At 46.3% G+C, this 17,966-nt stretch overlaps 1 protein-coding gene across 1 annotated transcript in view; it reads right to left on the reverse strand.

Annotated features, from left to right (window-relative positions):
* LOC138452822 (adhesion G-protein coupled receptor F3-like) overlaps nucleotides 1-17,966 on the reverse strand; it is a 496,652-nt gene that overhangs the window by 167,837 nt on the left and 310,849 nt on the right. The window contains exon 12 of the mRNA XM_069605163.1: nucleotides 10,383-10,565. Within this exon, the coding sequence (XP_069461264.1) occupies nucleotides 10,383-10,565 (183 nt within the window). The remainder of the gene's footprint in view (nucleotides 1-10,382; nucleotides 10,566-17,966) is intronic.

The following is a 17,966-nucleotide window of genomic DNA, read 5'->3' on the forward strand; positions in this document are numbered from 1 at the left end:
GGAAAAGTGAAAAGTGAAGGCAGTTTCACCTCCATTTACTCTCCACAGTTATGCTCCACTTTTTATGCCGGGGGCCAGCAACATGTAAGTGTCATCATTGGTGGTTCCCTGCAAGCAATCAGCATGTTTCACAATGACCCACTTACTGTTGTGAGGTGTTTGTACTTCTTTCATATTAAAGTAATCGTTAGCGGAAACATTTGTATTCTACACATATCCGCTGAAATGATGTCAGACTGGATTAGAAATGCGTTCCTGATCCCACTTCAGTCCGAGTTTGAAAGGCCAACACTCTTCAGCGGATCTCCTGCAATCAATTTTATCTTTTCCAAAACCACCATCAGTGTGTCTTACCTTCCTCACTTTAGGTTTAGAAGTAACCCTGAAGGAGAACTCTAAAAACAGAACCAGCTGGAGCTCCCGACCAGACGAGCCCACAGGTAGACCTGTGTAAGGTGCCCTTGGCTCACCATTTGGTGGAGGATTTTCTTGGGGCAGGTATGGGGACGAGTCAGTTATCATATGCACTTACTACCCACCATCGTGCAAGAGAAAGTCACATGCAGCACAGAAACAACACCAGCCCTTTCAATAGATCCATTCTGCAGATAAGGATCACAGTACCAAAATCACAGCCATCACTGATCCTGTATAGAGTTTACTGCAGCTGAACACTTTTCCCGCACTTACTTAATCAGAGAAGACGAACACCCAGTCCCTGCTGCAGCTGAGGCAGGAGCCAAAGCAGACATGGCCCCCCGCAGGAGCTTGGCAGGCAGCCGCACATGCGTTTTCAATTTAATTCGTCAATCCAAAGTGGTGGAGTTGGCTTTTAACACCCCAGCACACGCTGGCAGAAGGGACTGCACACATATATTCTATAGACCGTAGACAAACTGAACAAATATTGATGACCAATAACAAATCAGTGGGCCTCATTACAACTCTGCCGGTAGCTGTGCCGGTTAAAATGGAGTTGTGTATTTCTTCCGGTGCCTGGCAATGGGTAATCAACCGGGCATTACAGCCCTGCCGGTCCCATAGGACTCAATGGGAAGACTGTAGCAACGTCACCATTCATAATGGTGCCGGTAGTACCGTCAAAGTCTGCGAGCGGGTGCCTTTTCGCCCACAGGTCAGACCTGGCTTGCGGAAAGGCACCCGTCCTGCCAACTTTAACTATGCCGGTCCGGTAATAATGGCTACTGGACTTGCATGGTTGCAATGAGTCTCATTGTCAGTGTACAAACATACCTTCAGGATAATTTCCAGAATATGGCCCATGAGATGGAAAAACGTCAGTATGAAAAGCCCATTTTGGGATGTAGGCCTGTGGGTGTTTGGGGGTGGAAGTTGTGGCAGGAGTTTGGAGTGTGTTGGTAGTATAGAGAGAAGGGGGTTTGGAGGGCAGAAGGCTTCAGATGGGAGGGAGAGAATGAGTATCGGGTAGAGGGTGTAAACAAACATCTGAAGAAGGATGTAGTTGAGTATTAGGAGGTGTTAAAGAACATCTTGAGGAAGTTAGATTTGAGTATCAGGAGGATATTAAGGAGTATCTAGGGGAGGTTGTGTTTGAGTATCAGGTGGGAGAGGTTAAGGACCATCTGGAGGATGGAGAGTTGAATATCAGTAGGATATTAAGGAACATCTGAAGGAGGCTTTCGTTGAGTATCAGTACGAGGAGGTTAAGGAACACCAGGAGGAGGTTGGAGGAGGTTATCATGAGGAGCCTGAATAGAACATCAGGAGAAGGTACAGAAGTCTTTAAGTTGGTAGCTAGCAAGAGCAGGGTGGTTTGAAAAGGCATGACTGGCAAGGGCATAGGGTATCTTACACCCCCATTTGAAGGAGTGGAAGCCACAGAGGGAGGTGCAACAAACACATGGAGTGGTGGTAAGGAGAGGCAAACACTGTGGAGGAGCAGAGAGGCTGTGGAGAGGGAAGAGCTCATGACCCTTGGACAGGAAGGTGGGGAGGTCCCAATTTGAGGGGGTGGAGATCACAAAGTGAGGATGAATGCGCAAGTGGTGTGGCATGAGGCGGGGTAGGAGGAGGGCAAGAGCAAAGAGGCTGCGGATAGAGAAGAGCTCAACAAAGAATGGCAGGAAGGTGAAAAGGCCCTTGTGACACCACCCGTGAAAATTAGGTATGTCAACCCCAATTGGCTCCAGCTCAAAGTTTACGATAAGCTACGCTTATGCGTGGAACTCATGGGTAAGGCACAGTTATGCCTACAAAGCAAGACATCAGGAAGAGAAACAGAGACGTTGTCCAGTGATGGTGGGTGACGGGTTTGACCAAACCCCCTTTGAACCATAACAGGAGTCAACAAATTGTGAAAATGTAGAGAAGAGACTGCTATGTTTTGATTGTTGACTGGTAGTGAGATGTGTTTGTGCTAAATAAAACCTGTTTTGTAATTCTTTTTCTTCACTTATGAGTATTTGAGTATCCTTTAAATTACACGGGGAATTTAACATTTAAAGACAGCACGCTTTTTGTTCAAAAGATGTCAGACTTTGTAACATTTCATTTTCATCATCAGTCCATTATAAAAAAAGAACGTTTTTAAATGGCCCAATTAAATAAGCCATATGTATTTTTTTTTATACAAGAAACTCACATTTGGTTAACAAGAAAGTTAGTGGACGGGCCATTATTTTCTATAAGAAAATCCTGGTCTTTGAGACAATTTTCTCAAAGAATCCCAAACGCCAACTGTTCCAATGTTACACCTTTGGGACATGTACACTGACAAAAGGCAGGTCCTTGGATAGATCAGTTATGTCACTGCACTCAGATGCTATAGAAAGGACACTTTAAGGTAAACTGGCACTTAGGAGGCTACACCGTCCTTTTATCGGCTGCATTTTCATCCCCTGGCATAGCATTTTAACGTGCATATTACAGCAAATATGGTCATTGAAATATTTTAGGGGGGGTGGGAAAGGGCAGATAAGGGTTTAGGCGGGTAGGCAATAGCCAAAAATAAGTGTGGGAGGGGGGTATGAGCATTTTCGATGGAATGTGCACGTTAAAATGACAGGGGATGACATTGCAGGCGGATATTAAGGAGTATCTAGAACATCTGAAGGAGGCTTTCGTTGAGTATCAGTACGAGGAGGTTAAGGAAAATGCTATCCCCTGGCATAGCATTTTAACGTGCATATTACAGCAAATATGTTCATTGAAATATTTTAGGGGGGGTGGGAAAGGGCAGATAAGGGTTTAGGCGGGTAGGCAATAGCCAAAAATAAGTGTGGGAGGGGGATATGAGAATTTTCGATGGAATGTGCACGTTAAAATAACAGGGGATGACATTGCAGGTGGATATTAAGGAGTATCTAGAACATCTGGAGGATGGGGGGGGTGGGAAAGGGCAGATAAGGGTTTAGGCGGGTAGGCAATAGCCAAAAATAAGTGTGGGAGGGGGGTATGAGCATTTTCGATGGAATGTGCACGTTAAAATGACAGGGGATGACATTGCAGGCGGATATTAAGTAGTATCTAGAACATCTGAAGGAGGCTTTCGTTGAGTATCAGTACGAGGAGGTTAAGGAACACCAGGAGGAGGTTGGAGGAGGTTATCATGAGGAGCCTGAATAGAACATCAGGAGAAGGTACAGAAGTCTTTAAGTTGGTAGCTAGCAAGAGCAGGGTGGTTTGAAAAGGCATGACTGGCAAGGGCATAGGGTATCTTACACCACCATTTGAAGGAGTGGAAGCCACAGAGGGAGGTGCAACAAACACATGGAGTGGTGGTAAGGAGAGGCAAACACTGTGGAGGAGCAGAGAGGCTGTGGAGAGGGAAGAGCTCAGGACCCTTGGACAGGAAGGTGGGGAGGTCCCAATTTGAGGGGGTGGAGATCACAAAGTGAGGATGAATGCGCAAGTGGTGTGGCATGAGGCGGGGTAGGAGGAGGGCAAGAGCAAAGAGGCTGCGGATAGAGAAGAGCTCAACAAAGAATGGCAGGAAGGTGAAAAGGCCCTTGTGACACAAGCTGTGAAAATTAGGTATGTCAACCCCAATTGGCTCCAGCTCAAAGTTTACGATAAGCTACGCTTATGCCTGGAACTCATGGGTAAGGCACAATTATGCCTACAAAGCAAGACATCAGGAAGAGAAACAGAGACGGTGTCCAGTGATGGTGGGTGACGGGATTGACCTTTGGGACATGTACACTGACAAAAGGCAGGTCCTTGGATAGATCAGTTATGTCACTGCACTCAGATGCTATAGAAAGGACACTTTAAGGTAAACTGGCACTTAGGAGGCTACACCGTCCTTTTATCGGCTGCATTTTCATCCCCTAGAATAGCATTTTAACGTGCATATTACAGCAAATATGTTCATTGAAATATTTTAGGGGGGGTGGGAAAGGGCAGATAAGGGTTTAGGTGGGTAGGCAATAGCCAAAAATAAGTGTGGGAGGGGGGTATGAGCATTTTCGATGGAATGTGCACGTTAAAATGACAGGGGATGACATTGCAGGCGATGAAATGACATGGAACCCTTAGGAGTGCACTACAGATGGATAATCATCAACCCATTAAAGATTACGAGCGGGATTACACCTTCTCTAGTTTAGAGGTCTTCCTTGTTTCTTCACTCTTGAAACAACTTCAGCTAAAAGAGTCTCAATCATAACGTGTTACATTGTCAGAACCTTTTCCATTTCAGGATGTCAAATAGTTCAGGAAACAACTGTATATGTAGGTTCAATATAAGTTTAATCAAGAAATAAACGGTGGGCACATTCTGTAAGAAACCTATAATTCTTGGAGACAAATACTGGTTCTGTGACTGGTGCCCACATGACATGGAAACCCTTGAACGTTTATGTGAGTGAAAGAGTAATCAGCTCTGACTCGCGCAAGAATAAAAGAGACAAAAAAAGTGCATAGCACAAAAGATGGAACGCTGAATCAATAGAAGTGAAAGTACCCCCGGGATGGTGTTTCATATGACATTTGAACTCAACCAGATGCTCACAGCAAAATCAGAGTATGCGCTTATGGCGGTCAAGCATTATTTATGTATATATTTGTATTTATTTATTCATTTATTTGTAGAGCGCTTAAGGCCATGGGAGTCAAAGCGCTAACGCAAAGGACATTAAAAGAACAGACAAAGCACACAAGAGTAGCGAGGCAAAGGACCCATCATCAAGAAATCAGACTCAAGTGAGGTGCATAATAATTAAGCGAAATACTCTCTTACAAGAAATGTTGTCAGCTGTTTCCTAAATTAAGAAAATTGGGGTAAAGGTTCAGGCCCTTTGGAAGCATGTTCCACTCAGCTGAGGCAGAAGGTTGAAAGGATCTGCCAACAGCGCGACTGCACTTATGGCGTTTGGTAATTAAACACTTGACTTCTTGTAACAATGATTGTTTGTTTCAATACCGAGGTGAAGTTCACTCTGCACTTTGAAAATGAAACTAGGCACACACGACCGCTTCTTCATGGAGTTTCAAAGCTTTAAGTGTTTAACAATGGTATTTCATAACTGTCGTTCTGCTTAATGAAAGACACGCAACCTGTAATGTTCACTCGCGCCTAGGAAACAAAACTAGGTACATGCGACCACTCCTTCACAAAGTTTAAAGACTTTATGGGTTTAACAACGGTGTTCCGGCAACATTCAGCTTCTACATGAGGAAAAGAAAACCTTTCCATTCAGAAGCGAGTGCTACTTCCATTGTTCCCTTGTCAGCGAATCCATCAACCAACTTCAGCTTGCTTCTACTTCTTATGCAAGTGAAACACAGACTGGATACTGTTGCCAGCAGTGTTCGCACAAGGAATCAGTATGCCTGGTTTAACTCACTGGCTTCTGGTATTGTTGTTCTGCAGGTTGCTTGAGTTCCATCACTTCGGGTAAAAACTTCTACTACTTCTGGCTCTTCAGGGAACCACACCCTTCCTATGATCAGGTGTCTCTGATATGGCCACTCGGTGTAGGAGCCCCGCTCACTCCTGAGACCTCCGACTTGCCTACAGCTCCTCGCTTCGGTCTTCGACACATTTCTTTTCCAGCAAATACAGCAATCAGGCTCATATGGGGAAAGACAGCCTCTCTGCAGATCTTCTGCTGCGCAGCCTCTGCACTTCAGAGTTTGGGGGATCAGCACCCTCTCAGAGCAAGCAGGTGAAATCTGCTGTATCCACGTTCCTGGTGTGCCTGTGGGTCTCCCACTTCTGCTTGGTTTGCCAGCTCTGTGCCTTATTCTTTCTACTTCTTCTGCTACTGCTGCATGCACTCCAGTTACAATTCCAGCTCCTTCCTCTCCTTCTGTCCATTGCCTGCACCTTAGGGGGCTTTTTATGCCTCTCAGGTGCCTTAAGGTTTTGCCTGTTAGGCTCAATGGCCTGACTGTGCTGACAACATACTTCTTCAGCCCTATTTCTCGTCCCAGTACTTATTGTATTATGGGACATGAAGTCCCCAACAACAAATTTTATTCTCTTAGATTGCTTTTTAATTTTAAGGGTAGGTTTACTTTCCTTAAGGTTATTTAAAAGTAAACCTTCTGAATTGGCTGGTACAGGGGAAGACAATACATTGAAGGCAACATTTCCAGATTCCTTTACATTATACCTTTGGGAATAAGAAAGGTATGTATCCTGAATAACTTTAAAGGATCTTGCTATTGATAAGGCTTTCTCAGATTGTATAATACTTGTGTCCGGTACCCCATATTCCATATGTATGTCAGGGACACCACGATGACAATTAGCCATTACCTGTTTAGGAAACTTGAAAAGGTTTTCCTTGTCACAGGACAAATACAGTGTGTCACCCCACGGGATCTACTCACCACCCTGGGCCTTCTCTCCTCCCAGGTGATCCTCCTGCAGTACACCAACCACCCTCACGGTCAGGATCAGAAAGCTTCTGGCTTTCCCGGACCACCTGGGAGGAGTCTTTAGGCAAGGTTTCAGTGAGGGAACCGTACGACTCTTCACACAACACTGTAGTTTCATATATTATATATGAGTGCAGATTTCTTTGTAGTGCACATTTAACAGAATCATTTATGAGCGATCCCAATTGTGGCAGCCAAAGGAAATATGACCCATTTAAGTACATTGATTTGCCCAGGATGGCACATATTGGTCACACGTGGAAGCCAGTTGTTCTGGTTGCAGGTTTCAACCCACACATGCTCTCATTGTATCTTTAGTTTCCACCAAACATGCAATTCGTAGCTAGAGATAAACAAAGTAGTCTGTGCAAGTAGATGATTCCATGCACTTCTTTTCACTGGTACTGGGTGGTAGAGACACTTTAAACTTTAAACGTGGATGAGGTCATGCTTGGTGTGGCTCCAGTTGGGCTCTTCTTTCACAAAGCAACTCTAGCCGAGCCAGAGTCAAGCATTTGGCTCTAAGTTTGAGCCGACTCTGGCTCCTCCAGCTCTACCACAGACTTCTTATTGCTTTCATCTGAGTGGGCAATGTTCCCTTATAACTTCCTTTTCTTGTACTCACTGATGGATCATTTTGTCCCCACACAGAGAACTGGTCATAGCCTTCCCTGACAAGCATGTTCCTGTGATAGTCTTCCAAGACAGATGCTGAGTCAGCCTGTCATGTGACTTAGGGCCTCATTCCGAGTAAGACGGTAGGGGGTAACGGCACCGGTAAGGATGCCGGTGCTGTTAACCCCCTACCGCTACATTCCCAGGTCCCTTAGCGGGTTGCACCAGGAACAGCTGGGGACCATGGAGCTAATAACGGGCCCGCTATTTGCGGGGCCGTTATTAGCTCCTTCTCCATTCCCATTGAGCCCTGTAGGGGCTCAAATGGGAATGGGGAATGGTATCCAGAATGGGGACCTACCAGGTCCTCCAAGGTCGGAATGACCCGGTAAGTCCCCATTCTGTCTACCCGGACCTGGACATGGGTTTCGAGGCAGCCATGGTGCCAATAGCACCATGGCTACCTCCAAAGTCGTAATGACCCCCTTAGTCTGGTTGACCTCTATCGGATTTAAGGATGCAGGAGTCTGTGCAGTGTCTCATAAACCTGACTGCTGCCATGCTCCTCAATTACATGGGCCCTTTCTTCTGGCCCCTCATTCTTTACCTGATGCACCTTAATCAACACTGGGATGTAGATGTTCACATTCTCTTGTTTTACCAGCACGGCTTGGCAGACAGGCTTACACTACCAGCGGCCCATTTCATTTCGGGAATAGACTACTCATTCTTAACAAAACCATATGCTAGCCCCTTGAACTGATGCCAGCCATTACCAAAGTATTACCTCAGATCCTCAGCAACCCGGCAATTGGTCCTTACCTCCACAAGACTGGGACACCGTCCACCATTGGCTAGTAGCTTCCAAATGTTCCCTTATGCTGAGTCCTTAAGCTTAAAACTATTGTTTCCAGTGACAGTGCACAATGTCATGATTTGCACTCTTCCCAAGAAGCAGAGTGTTTCCCTTAGATGGAAAAAATATTCAGATATTTCCAGACTTGAAAATACATATATAGGTAAACCTTACTTTTTAAAAGATTTTCATTCCTGCCTTTTTTGCACTCTCCAGTCCTTCTCTGCCCAAGTCAACATTTAGATGTTTATGGGATGGAAAACAATGGCGGATTAAAATCTTTGAATTTTATTTATTTAATTTTTTTTATAATGCGCCTAATACCGTACTTGAGTCTGGTTTCTAAGCGCAAATCCGTTATTCAAACCTCTGTTGCTCTGCGTGGTCTTGCTGTCAAAACCAGCGCATTGCCTCTGTGCTATCCACTGACTCAATCGCAACCATTGGGTTACTTGTGTTCGCGCGGAGAGGTGTTTAGACCTGCAGTTGGTACTGGTCTTTTTTGGGGAAGGGTCAAAATAGATTTGTATATGGTCACCCAGAGGAGGTCTGAGCTGGTATGAGGGTTTCATAGCTATCCATCCATGCCTTTTTGTGTTTACTGTGATAAGGGGCCTCATTACAACTTTGGAGGTAGCCATGGCGCTACTAGCGCCATGGCTTCCTTCAAAATTGGGTCCGGGTCTGGGTTTCCTGAATGGGGAATTACCGGGCCATTCCAAGTTTGGAGGGCCTGGTAATTCCTCCTTCAGGGAACCCGGGCCTGGACCTTCCCCATTCCCATTTGAGCCCCCATAGGGCTCAATGGGAATGGGTGCGGGAGCTAACAACGGGCCGATTACGACCGGCCCGTTGTTAGCTCCCTGGTCCCCTCGCGGGATCCGCTCTGGGCGTCTGGTAAAACCAGACATCCACATCGGGTCCGCGAGGGAACCTCATAATAGTGCAGAATGCGTTTAACAGCGCCGGCACCATTACCGGTGCCGTTAAACGCATTCCACACAACTTGTAACCAGGCCCAAAGTCTAATATGACAGACTGCAAATTAACTTCTGCATGCTTCTATGCATGTCTTGCAGTGGGCAGTTCATTATCAATCGAGGATCTTTATTCAGTGCTCATGTATTAAAACCAGCTGTGCAGCAAATATAAGGGTGCAAAACCATCCCACCCTTTTTACAATAGCTGTGGATACAGTGAAAAAGCCACAAAAAAGGCTTTTTGTGCTTTTTCTCAGCTTCTGAGGTTCCCATGCAGGGTCCTCTTGAAATGTTTGATGTCGGTGGGGATCCCCGACCAAATCCATGTAAAACTGCATGATGTTCCCTAACTGCCTGTTTTTCTTGCATCAGGAAATATCTGAGGCGATCCGTTGAAATCCACAATGTTGTTTGAGAAATGTTTATTTATGCCTGTAATTTTTTGGTTCACTATTTCGTTGATTCTGCATTGTTGACCTTTGGCTAACCAATAGTTTTCTGGTTTTCTGTCCTTTCCTGGTTTCTGACTTTCTTTCTTCTATCCTCTTGGTTTCTTTTCTTTTTTCTTTAGTTCCTGCATCTGTTGATTTATTTTTTATATATGCTGTTAATTATTTGCTTAGGTAATGTATGGCTCACTTGTGATGTTTGAACTTTGTAATGTTGAAATGGAATAAAAACTTAAAACAACCAAAATAAATAAATAAATAAAAATAAAGAAATCCACAATGTTCTAAAATAGCACAGCGGATACAACAAATGCACATGGGGCCGGGAACAAGAACAAGGGAATCCATCCAGGTTTCCGCACCTTGCCATCCAGACCAGCTGGAAATGTCTGATCCTCCCCTGTCATGTATGGAGACGGATCAGCAATGCTGGAAAGATCACTTCCATGTGGACACGCAATCAATTACACTCTTTCCAGCGATTCACCCACCGTCATCAGAATCAGAATGACGTTTTCAGGTAATGTTTCACGTTGTCCACAGTGCCTAGTATCTAATGATGTGTTGTTTTTTTATGTATTCATTTGAAGGACAAACACATGCCATTAAACTTACTTTCACAACGTTCGTGCCAAATGTATTGTTTCCAGTGGAAGACACGTCTGAGATTTTCCCCAAAATTTTCACCATTGCGTTCACTTCTGCACCATTAGTTATTGGTGATGAGTTGGATGTAGAGATTGCACCGATAATTTGGGGTACCCTTTCTTGTGAACTTCCCAGACCCTGTTGCAGAATCTGTGTAAAAAACAGCATATTAATATATCTTGTAAAAAGATCATGGATATTTAACAGTCATTCTATGCCAATACGTCATCCAAGATGTCCATTGTGAAGGTTCCCCATTCACTGTGTAACAGGCAACACTCAACCCAAAGAAGAACATCCTTACAGTTTCTACTATTCCCGGGGAATTCCTGGGTGTAATGACAAATACTTCTGTATATCGTAACTGTGACCAACACCTGAAAACAATGATAATCAACTCTTATTGCGGTGAGAAGAATTGTTCCTTACCATAAAAGACCACGCGAACTGTGGTATTCCGTTTGATAATTTGACAGCAAATCTATTAGTTGGGAAACGACTTTATGACAGGCTAGTAGTAATAGAACAGCATGTTGCCATTTAGTGACTCGCAGTGGTACCCATTGTTTCCTTGTGAGCCAATCAGCTTCCTTCAATGCCAGCCAAAAACTACTTGGTATTTGACAGTCTTTCATAAACCTTTAATTGAAACAGCTTTCTTTGGTTTTCGTCCTTTGCTCTATGTCCTTGACATCTCTGTGTGCAGAAATATCGAGTTTTCTAGTATAGACGAGTGTTACTGCATTCTCATTACTTTTCTTTTAGCAGCAAGGACATACTTTGTTTTAGAGACTAGAAATCGCATAACCATTCTAGTTCTTATCCATTGGTTTCTCAGAACCCATCTCCAGCCACAGCAAGTCACCGTTTCTTGCAGCTGTGAAAAAAGATATCTTGATAGCCCGTGTACTAAGGATTAGGTTCTAATCTCAAAGTGGCAGGTGTGAACGGTCCTGGGACCTGCATGCTTAGGCGCTCCTGAAGAGACGGCAAGGTAGGTTCTTGCACTCAATTTCATGGTTATAGCCTTGTAATGGCCTCAAGCCCAGGGGCCGAATCTCTCCAGCCCTAAAATATCTCCACTGGTACCCGGTGACTGCAAGGATCAAATCCAAAACCCTATGCATCATCCACAAGGATATCTGGGACCTGGGACCTCTCTACATCCAGCTCTCTCTCCCGAAATACCTCCCAGCTAGAATCCTTCTGTCTTCTGGCTCCAACTTTGTGCAGGTCAAACGTTGCTCCAAGCAGAGAATGGGAGGTAGATCCCTTTCCTCGGCTGGCGCCTCCCTCTGGAACAGCCTTCCTCCACGCCTCAGACTTGAGCCGGATCTTCTTAAATTCCAGAAACTTCTAAAGACCTTCCTTTTTCTCCTCTTCCTTCCCTCTCTCCCTCCCTTGCTAAACTCTCCACCTGTCGCTGAAACTGGGGCCTGGTCCCTTCCTAGTCATACAGGGGCCAGACCACCCCCCCACCAGTCCCATCCAGCATCCTTTGCCAGCACTTGCCCTCGGGCTCTCTTTTCCAGACTATCCCAACTTAGTCCTCCATGTCCACTGCACTCTTCCTCTCCTCTCACCCTCTTTTCCCTGGCACTTGATGCCTTGGCCTGACCAGCACTTTGCCTGTCCCCACCCGTGTGGATACCCCACTGTGCACTTCTCCCTCTACCCCCTATACCCTTGCACTTATCACATTGTCATGCACTTGCACTGTAGGATTGTCACAAGGCCAATATAACCGTTCCTTCGTTTCTTTGTTGCTCTATTCTTTCATTTCCCATGTTCCCTCCTAGCCCCCCTCTTGTCTTATGGCACCTGGAAACACCTATGTATAGGCACCATACAAATGTCCAATAAAAATAAAATTAAAGTAAATAGATCCCGGAATCTGAATAACTCATGGAATTGGCTCCGTCCTACAGGAACGAACATGCATGTGCCGTCTCCTTGGTCTGGGGCATTCCTCTGCGATCTCGACTCCTGCGTAGGTAATGTAGAATCACTGCAGTCCTTGGTGTCAGGGGTGGGATTACGTCCACCTCCTTAGTTCCTGTGGGGGCATTACTGATTTGGGAACATGTGTTGTTGTTCTAAAGCATCCTAACCTTTCTGCTAATAATTAAAATAATTAATCTATTTGGCAATCTGGTATTTGGTAGAAAAACATGTTTATTTGGAAACAATGCAAGCTGGTGTTCAGAGACAAAAGTGTGGAAATGTGATAAATGGTCACTTTTCAAGCTGATATTTGGGGGCTAAATAATGCTGATTTTGGGAAGGTCGTTGCTGGGGGAATGGCAGCCTGCTCTAGTGCTCTAGAGCCTTTGCTGCTGCTATTGCTGTAATTCATGCGGTAGGTGATCTGCTTTAACTCCTTCATTACCAGGTGCTAGAGAAGCTAATATTTCAACACTTCTAGAGATTGAGCAAATCCATTTAGGGCCGGATTCACAGAAAGTGCGCAGAAATCCTGCAAAATCCCTTGCGCCCAAAACAACTTTGTAAGTTGCAGCGTGGAAAGTTTTCTTTGCAGGCTCCACGTCTTCATGGAATTTGCGGGGCAAAGTAACGTGATGCGCAGAGTAAATCGAGTTGCCCCTGGCAAACCAGGACGTCCAACTGTTAACACCTATGCCTAACTTGAATTGTTCACCTGGTCAGAAATGAGGCGTGTGATTGATCACGAGAGGAGACTTTAATTCAGTGCTTCACCCTAGGATATAAACGTCAGACCCAAGGATAAATGTACTCTGCACAGGCCCTCTCACTGTAGTTAACAGGTTTAGAAAATGTCGCTCTAATGGACGTTTGGCACCCGCCACACCTGGATGAGTCAAAACTCCCACTTTTATAAAGGATACTCTCAAATTATGTTCTGATTTGATGTTTTACAGTGGTGCAAGTCAAGCCAAGTGAAGGCAGAATGTAAAGTTCTATCTGGCCATGTGACAGTATGAATGGAACAGAATCTGTGGGGTGGGGTGAGAAAAGAGTTAAAGACTCAGCAGAGGAATGATTTTCTTCTAAGAAACCGAGTCGACGAAGGAAATATCAGTCAGGCACTTGTTAGTTACATTGAAGACAATACTGTCTATGGAATGGTATGGGCCTGAGTCAAGCCGCGATAACTATAGACGTTATGATCCGCATCAGCTTTTTTTTTTCCAACATGGATAGTTTATTTTCAACCAAAAAGACAACAAATAAACAATAGACATCAGTATTGGCAAAGGCTTAAGATGGCACAATTCATTGCAGTGGTGAAAAAAAATCATACGTTATCACATAGTTCGTTCTATGCGTTGCTAGTCCGCGGGATCAGGAGACCAGCAGGGAGGGGCCTGGCTCGGGGAAGGTGCGTCAGTTTATAGTTCAGTCTAGCCAGCGGGTGGTAGGGGGCATTTGCGTGAGAGCTGGATAGCGTTCTGCATACGCCATGAATGGGGCCCAGGTGTTCCGGAAGGTATTGAGATTGCCCATACGAAGTGCTGTAATCCTTTCCGCTATGACGATGTCCCAACACTTGGCCCACCATATTGGAATAGTGGGGCCCTCGGGGTGCTTCCAAAGACAGGCGAGCGCTATCTTGGCTGCTGTTAGCAATTGTGTGCACAGACGGGCCATGTTCCCCCGAAAGTGCCAGCTCACCGTCCCCCGTGTCCCCCAGCAGGATGATTCGGGGGTCCCACGGGATGTTAAGGCCCATGATTGCTTGGACGTGGTTCAGCACCCCTTTCCAGTAGTGTGCTGCTTTGGGCAGTCCCATAGGAGATGGAATAGTGATCCCTTTTGTAGAGAGCCCCTCCAGCAGTTCGGTGATGAGTTTACACCCGATTTGAACAGTTGAACTGGCGTGATAGTATACCTGTAGCACACCTTATATCCACCTTCCCTGTTGGTAATGCACTGGGTACTTTTGTGCAGCCTTGCCCATATACTGCTCCACGTTTCTGGCTCTAGGGGGCACCCAGGTCCCTCTCCCAGTTCAGTATGTATCGTTCCTTCGACTCTGGGTTAGTCTTTTCCAAAAGTTTATAAAGAGCGGATATCTTGACCCTGGGAGGGGAGGATGGCAGTGTGAGTTCTAGGGGCGTTAAGCCCTGCAGCCGCGCTCTTTGACAATGCGCTGAGAAATCCAGTGGCAGATCTGCGAGTAGCGGAACCTTTCCTCCTCAGGGATGTTAAACCTCACCTTGCTGTCCGCAAACGAGAGGGGCTGGCCCTCCTCCAGAAAGTCCAAGATCCTGTAGAGACCACCTTCCCTCCACTTGGCGAAGCTGCGTTTGCAGAGGCCAGGGGAGAAGCCTGGGTTGCCCCAGATTGGTGTCAGTGGGCCTAGTGAACTTTTGGTTCCCCATTTTCCCGGCTGCGGCCTTCCAGCTGGCAACCGTGTTGCATATTGCTGGTAGCGGATTTGTGGTGGAGGAGGATTGCCAGGACTGTATATGCGGCAAGTCGGGCAGGGGAGTCTTGCACCATGCCTCTTCCAGCTGCAGCCAGCACGGACGATCTTCGGTGCGTGTCCAGGCAAAGGCATGCGCGAGTTGGGCCGCTCGCTTGTATCTAGTAATATCCGGGATCCCCAGCCCGCCCAGTCGGCGACTCTGGGTCATTATTTTCTTTGCGATGCAAGGTCTTATTCCGCCCCAGATACATTTCATAACTTCCCGCTGCAAGGAAATTAGGTCCTACTCTGGGATACGGGTTGGGAGTGCGTGGCAGTGATATAACAGGTGTCCGGTCAATTGGTCGACAACAAACTGGTCGACTGCAATTTGGTCGACACCATTTGGTCGAATGCCAAATGGTCGAATTTTTTTTTTTTTTATATATGTGTTTTGTGGGTTTTCGTGTGGGGGAAAAAAAAAAAAAAAAAAGAAAAAAAGGGGGTTGGGGGGGGGGGGGACCCCCCAAAAAAAAAAAAAAAAAGGGGTAAAAAAAAAAAAAAAAATTCGACCATTTGGCATTCGACCAAATGGTGTCGACCAATTGTCCTGTCGACCAAATGTTTTCGACCAATTGACTGGTAACCATATAACACTCTGGGGAGCAAGTTCATTTTCACCGCTGCCGCTTGGCCCAGCCAAGAGATCTCCTTTTTGTTCCACTGTTTCAGGTCCGTGAGGAGCATTTAAATAACTGCGGAAAATTATATTTTTCGAATAGGGCGCTAGTTTTAGGGATCTGGACCCCCAGGTATTCCAATGTGGCATTGGCCCATGGGATGGGGAGTTCGGGGCTCAGAGTGTCTCTCTGACGCCTTGGTAAGTTGATCGGTAATGCTGAGGACTTATCGTAGTTCACTCTGAATCCAGAGAGTTCCCCCAATGACTCTAGTTCCTCAAGCATGGGCTGCAGCGATGTGTCCGGGTCAGTGATGGTTAGGAGGATATCATCTGCGTAGAGTGCCACTTTGTACTCTGTCCCGCCCACGGTGACCCCCCTGATGCTTGGATTTAGGCGAATCCTCTCGGCGAACGGCTCCATGGACAGGGCGAACACTAGAAGGGGACAGAGGGCACCCCTGGCGAGTACCTCTGGATATGGGGATGGGTTCCGATTTCCTGCCATTGACTCGGAGTTGTGTTGAGGGGGACGCGTAAATTGCCATAGCCCAGGTTATAAAGTTAGGACCCAGTCCCATACTGGTTAAGGTGCTCCCGATGTAGTGCCAATTTACTAGGTCAAACACTTTATGTGCATTGAGGCAGATGATTAGCAGCGGAGTCCCCTTTCTGTTCGCAGATTCGATAATGTTCAGTGTTCGTCTGATATTGTCGTATGTCCCTCTGAGCGGGATAAAGCCCGTTTGATCTTTGTGTATTAACTCGGGGAGGAACCTTCCCAGTCTGGTTGCTAACACTTTGGAATAGATTTTCCCCTCGGTGTTCATCAGTGCTATTGGCCTGTATGAGGCCGCCTGCTCAGGATCCTTCCCCGGTTTCTGAAGTAGGATGGTGGTTGACTCGGCCATAGAGTTTGTTATCTTCCTATTAGTCAGGAAGGAGTTGAACAACAGTGATAGTTGAGGGATTAGGATGCGTGAGAATGTTTTGTAAAACTTGGTCGTCAGCCCATCAGGGCTTGCAGCAGTGTTCTTTAGTGATTTTATGGCGTCTAGGATTTCCTCTGTAGTAATCGGAGCCTCTAAGGAGTCGAGGGAGGCAGTAGTGGCTGGGGCGCGAAATGATGATAGTGTTTCTGCTGGGCCCTTTTCTCCGGGGATGAGGGTGACCCTTGCATGATCGACTTGTGATGGATTACCACGGTTTCTATTATGTCTCGAGTAGTGAATTTGTTCTTCCCATCCGGCCCTTTAAGATTTGTGATGTTCCTCCTATTGTGTGTCTTTTGTAATTTGTATGCTAGCAGCCGGTTTGCCTTGTTGCCTTTCTGATAATAGAATTGTTTTGTATACGCAAAGGCCTTTGCGGTGCGGTCGGCCCAGTGCATCTCTAGCGCCCTTCTGGCTTTTTTTTGGCTCCCTGTCCGCCTTTCTGGAGTATTGGGCCTTTAATTCCTTTTCTAACATGGAGACCCTTGATTCTAAAGCTTGCGTGTGAAGCTTAAAAATTCTAACTTGCTCGGCGGCTGTGCTGATGATTACCCTCCTTATTACCGGTTTCATAGCCTCCCACAGTAGCCCTATTGTGACTTCGGGGTTCTGGTTTTCCTTAAAATAATTGACCAGGACGTCTTCCGCCTGCCCCCTTATCGCCTGATCCAGCAAGAGGGTATCATTAAGCTTCCAGAATCTGGGAGGAGGGTCGGGGCCCCCTAGAATTGAAAGGTCCGCCGAAACTGGCACGTGGTCGGATACCATGCATGTATGGATTCCAATGTTGCTAAAGCAGGGGAATAGAGTGTTGGTGGCTAATAAGAGGTCGATTCGGGAATGCCCCCGTGTGGCGTTTGAGTAATATGTGTAACCCCGGGTCTCTGGGTTAGCTACCCTCCAAATGTCCACTGCTCCCGACTCTCTTAGTAGCTTGGCTAACGCCAGACCCCGGGTGATATCTGGATTAGACAGGGGCAGTGATTTATCCCATACGGGGTCTGGGACTGGGATGGGGAGTTCGGGGCTCAGAGTGTCTCTCTGACGCCTTGGTAAGTTGATCGGTAATGCTGAGGACTTATCATAGTTCACTCTGAATCCAGAGATTTCTCCGAATGACTCTAGTTCCTCAAGCAGGGGCTGCAGCGATGTGTCCGGGTCAGTGATGGTTAGGAGGACATTGTCTGCGTAGAGTGTACTCTGTCCCACCCACAGTGACCCCCCTGATGCTTGGATTTAGGCGAATCCTCTCGGTGAACGGCTCCATGGACAGGGGAAAACTAGAGGGGACAGAGGGCACCCCTGGCGAGTACCTCTGGATATGGGGATGGGTTCCGATTTCCTGCCATTGACTCAGAGTTGTGTTGAGGGGGACGCGTAAATTGCCGTAGCCCAGGTTATCAAGTTAGGACCCAGTCCCATGCGGGTTAAGGTGCTCCCGATGTAGTCCCAATTTATTAGGTCAAACACTTTATGTGCGTTGATGCAGA

This window comes from Ambystoma mexicanum, chromosome 4p (genome assembly GCF_040938575.1).
Source record: "Ambystoma mexicanum isolate Mex_15411 chromosome 4p, UKY_AmexF1_1, whole genome shotgun sequence".
Lineage (NCBI taxonomy): Eukaryota > Metazoa > Chordata > Amphibia > Caudata > Ambystomatidae > Ambystoma > Ambystoma mexicanum.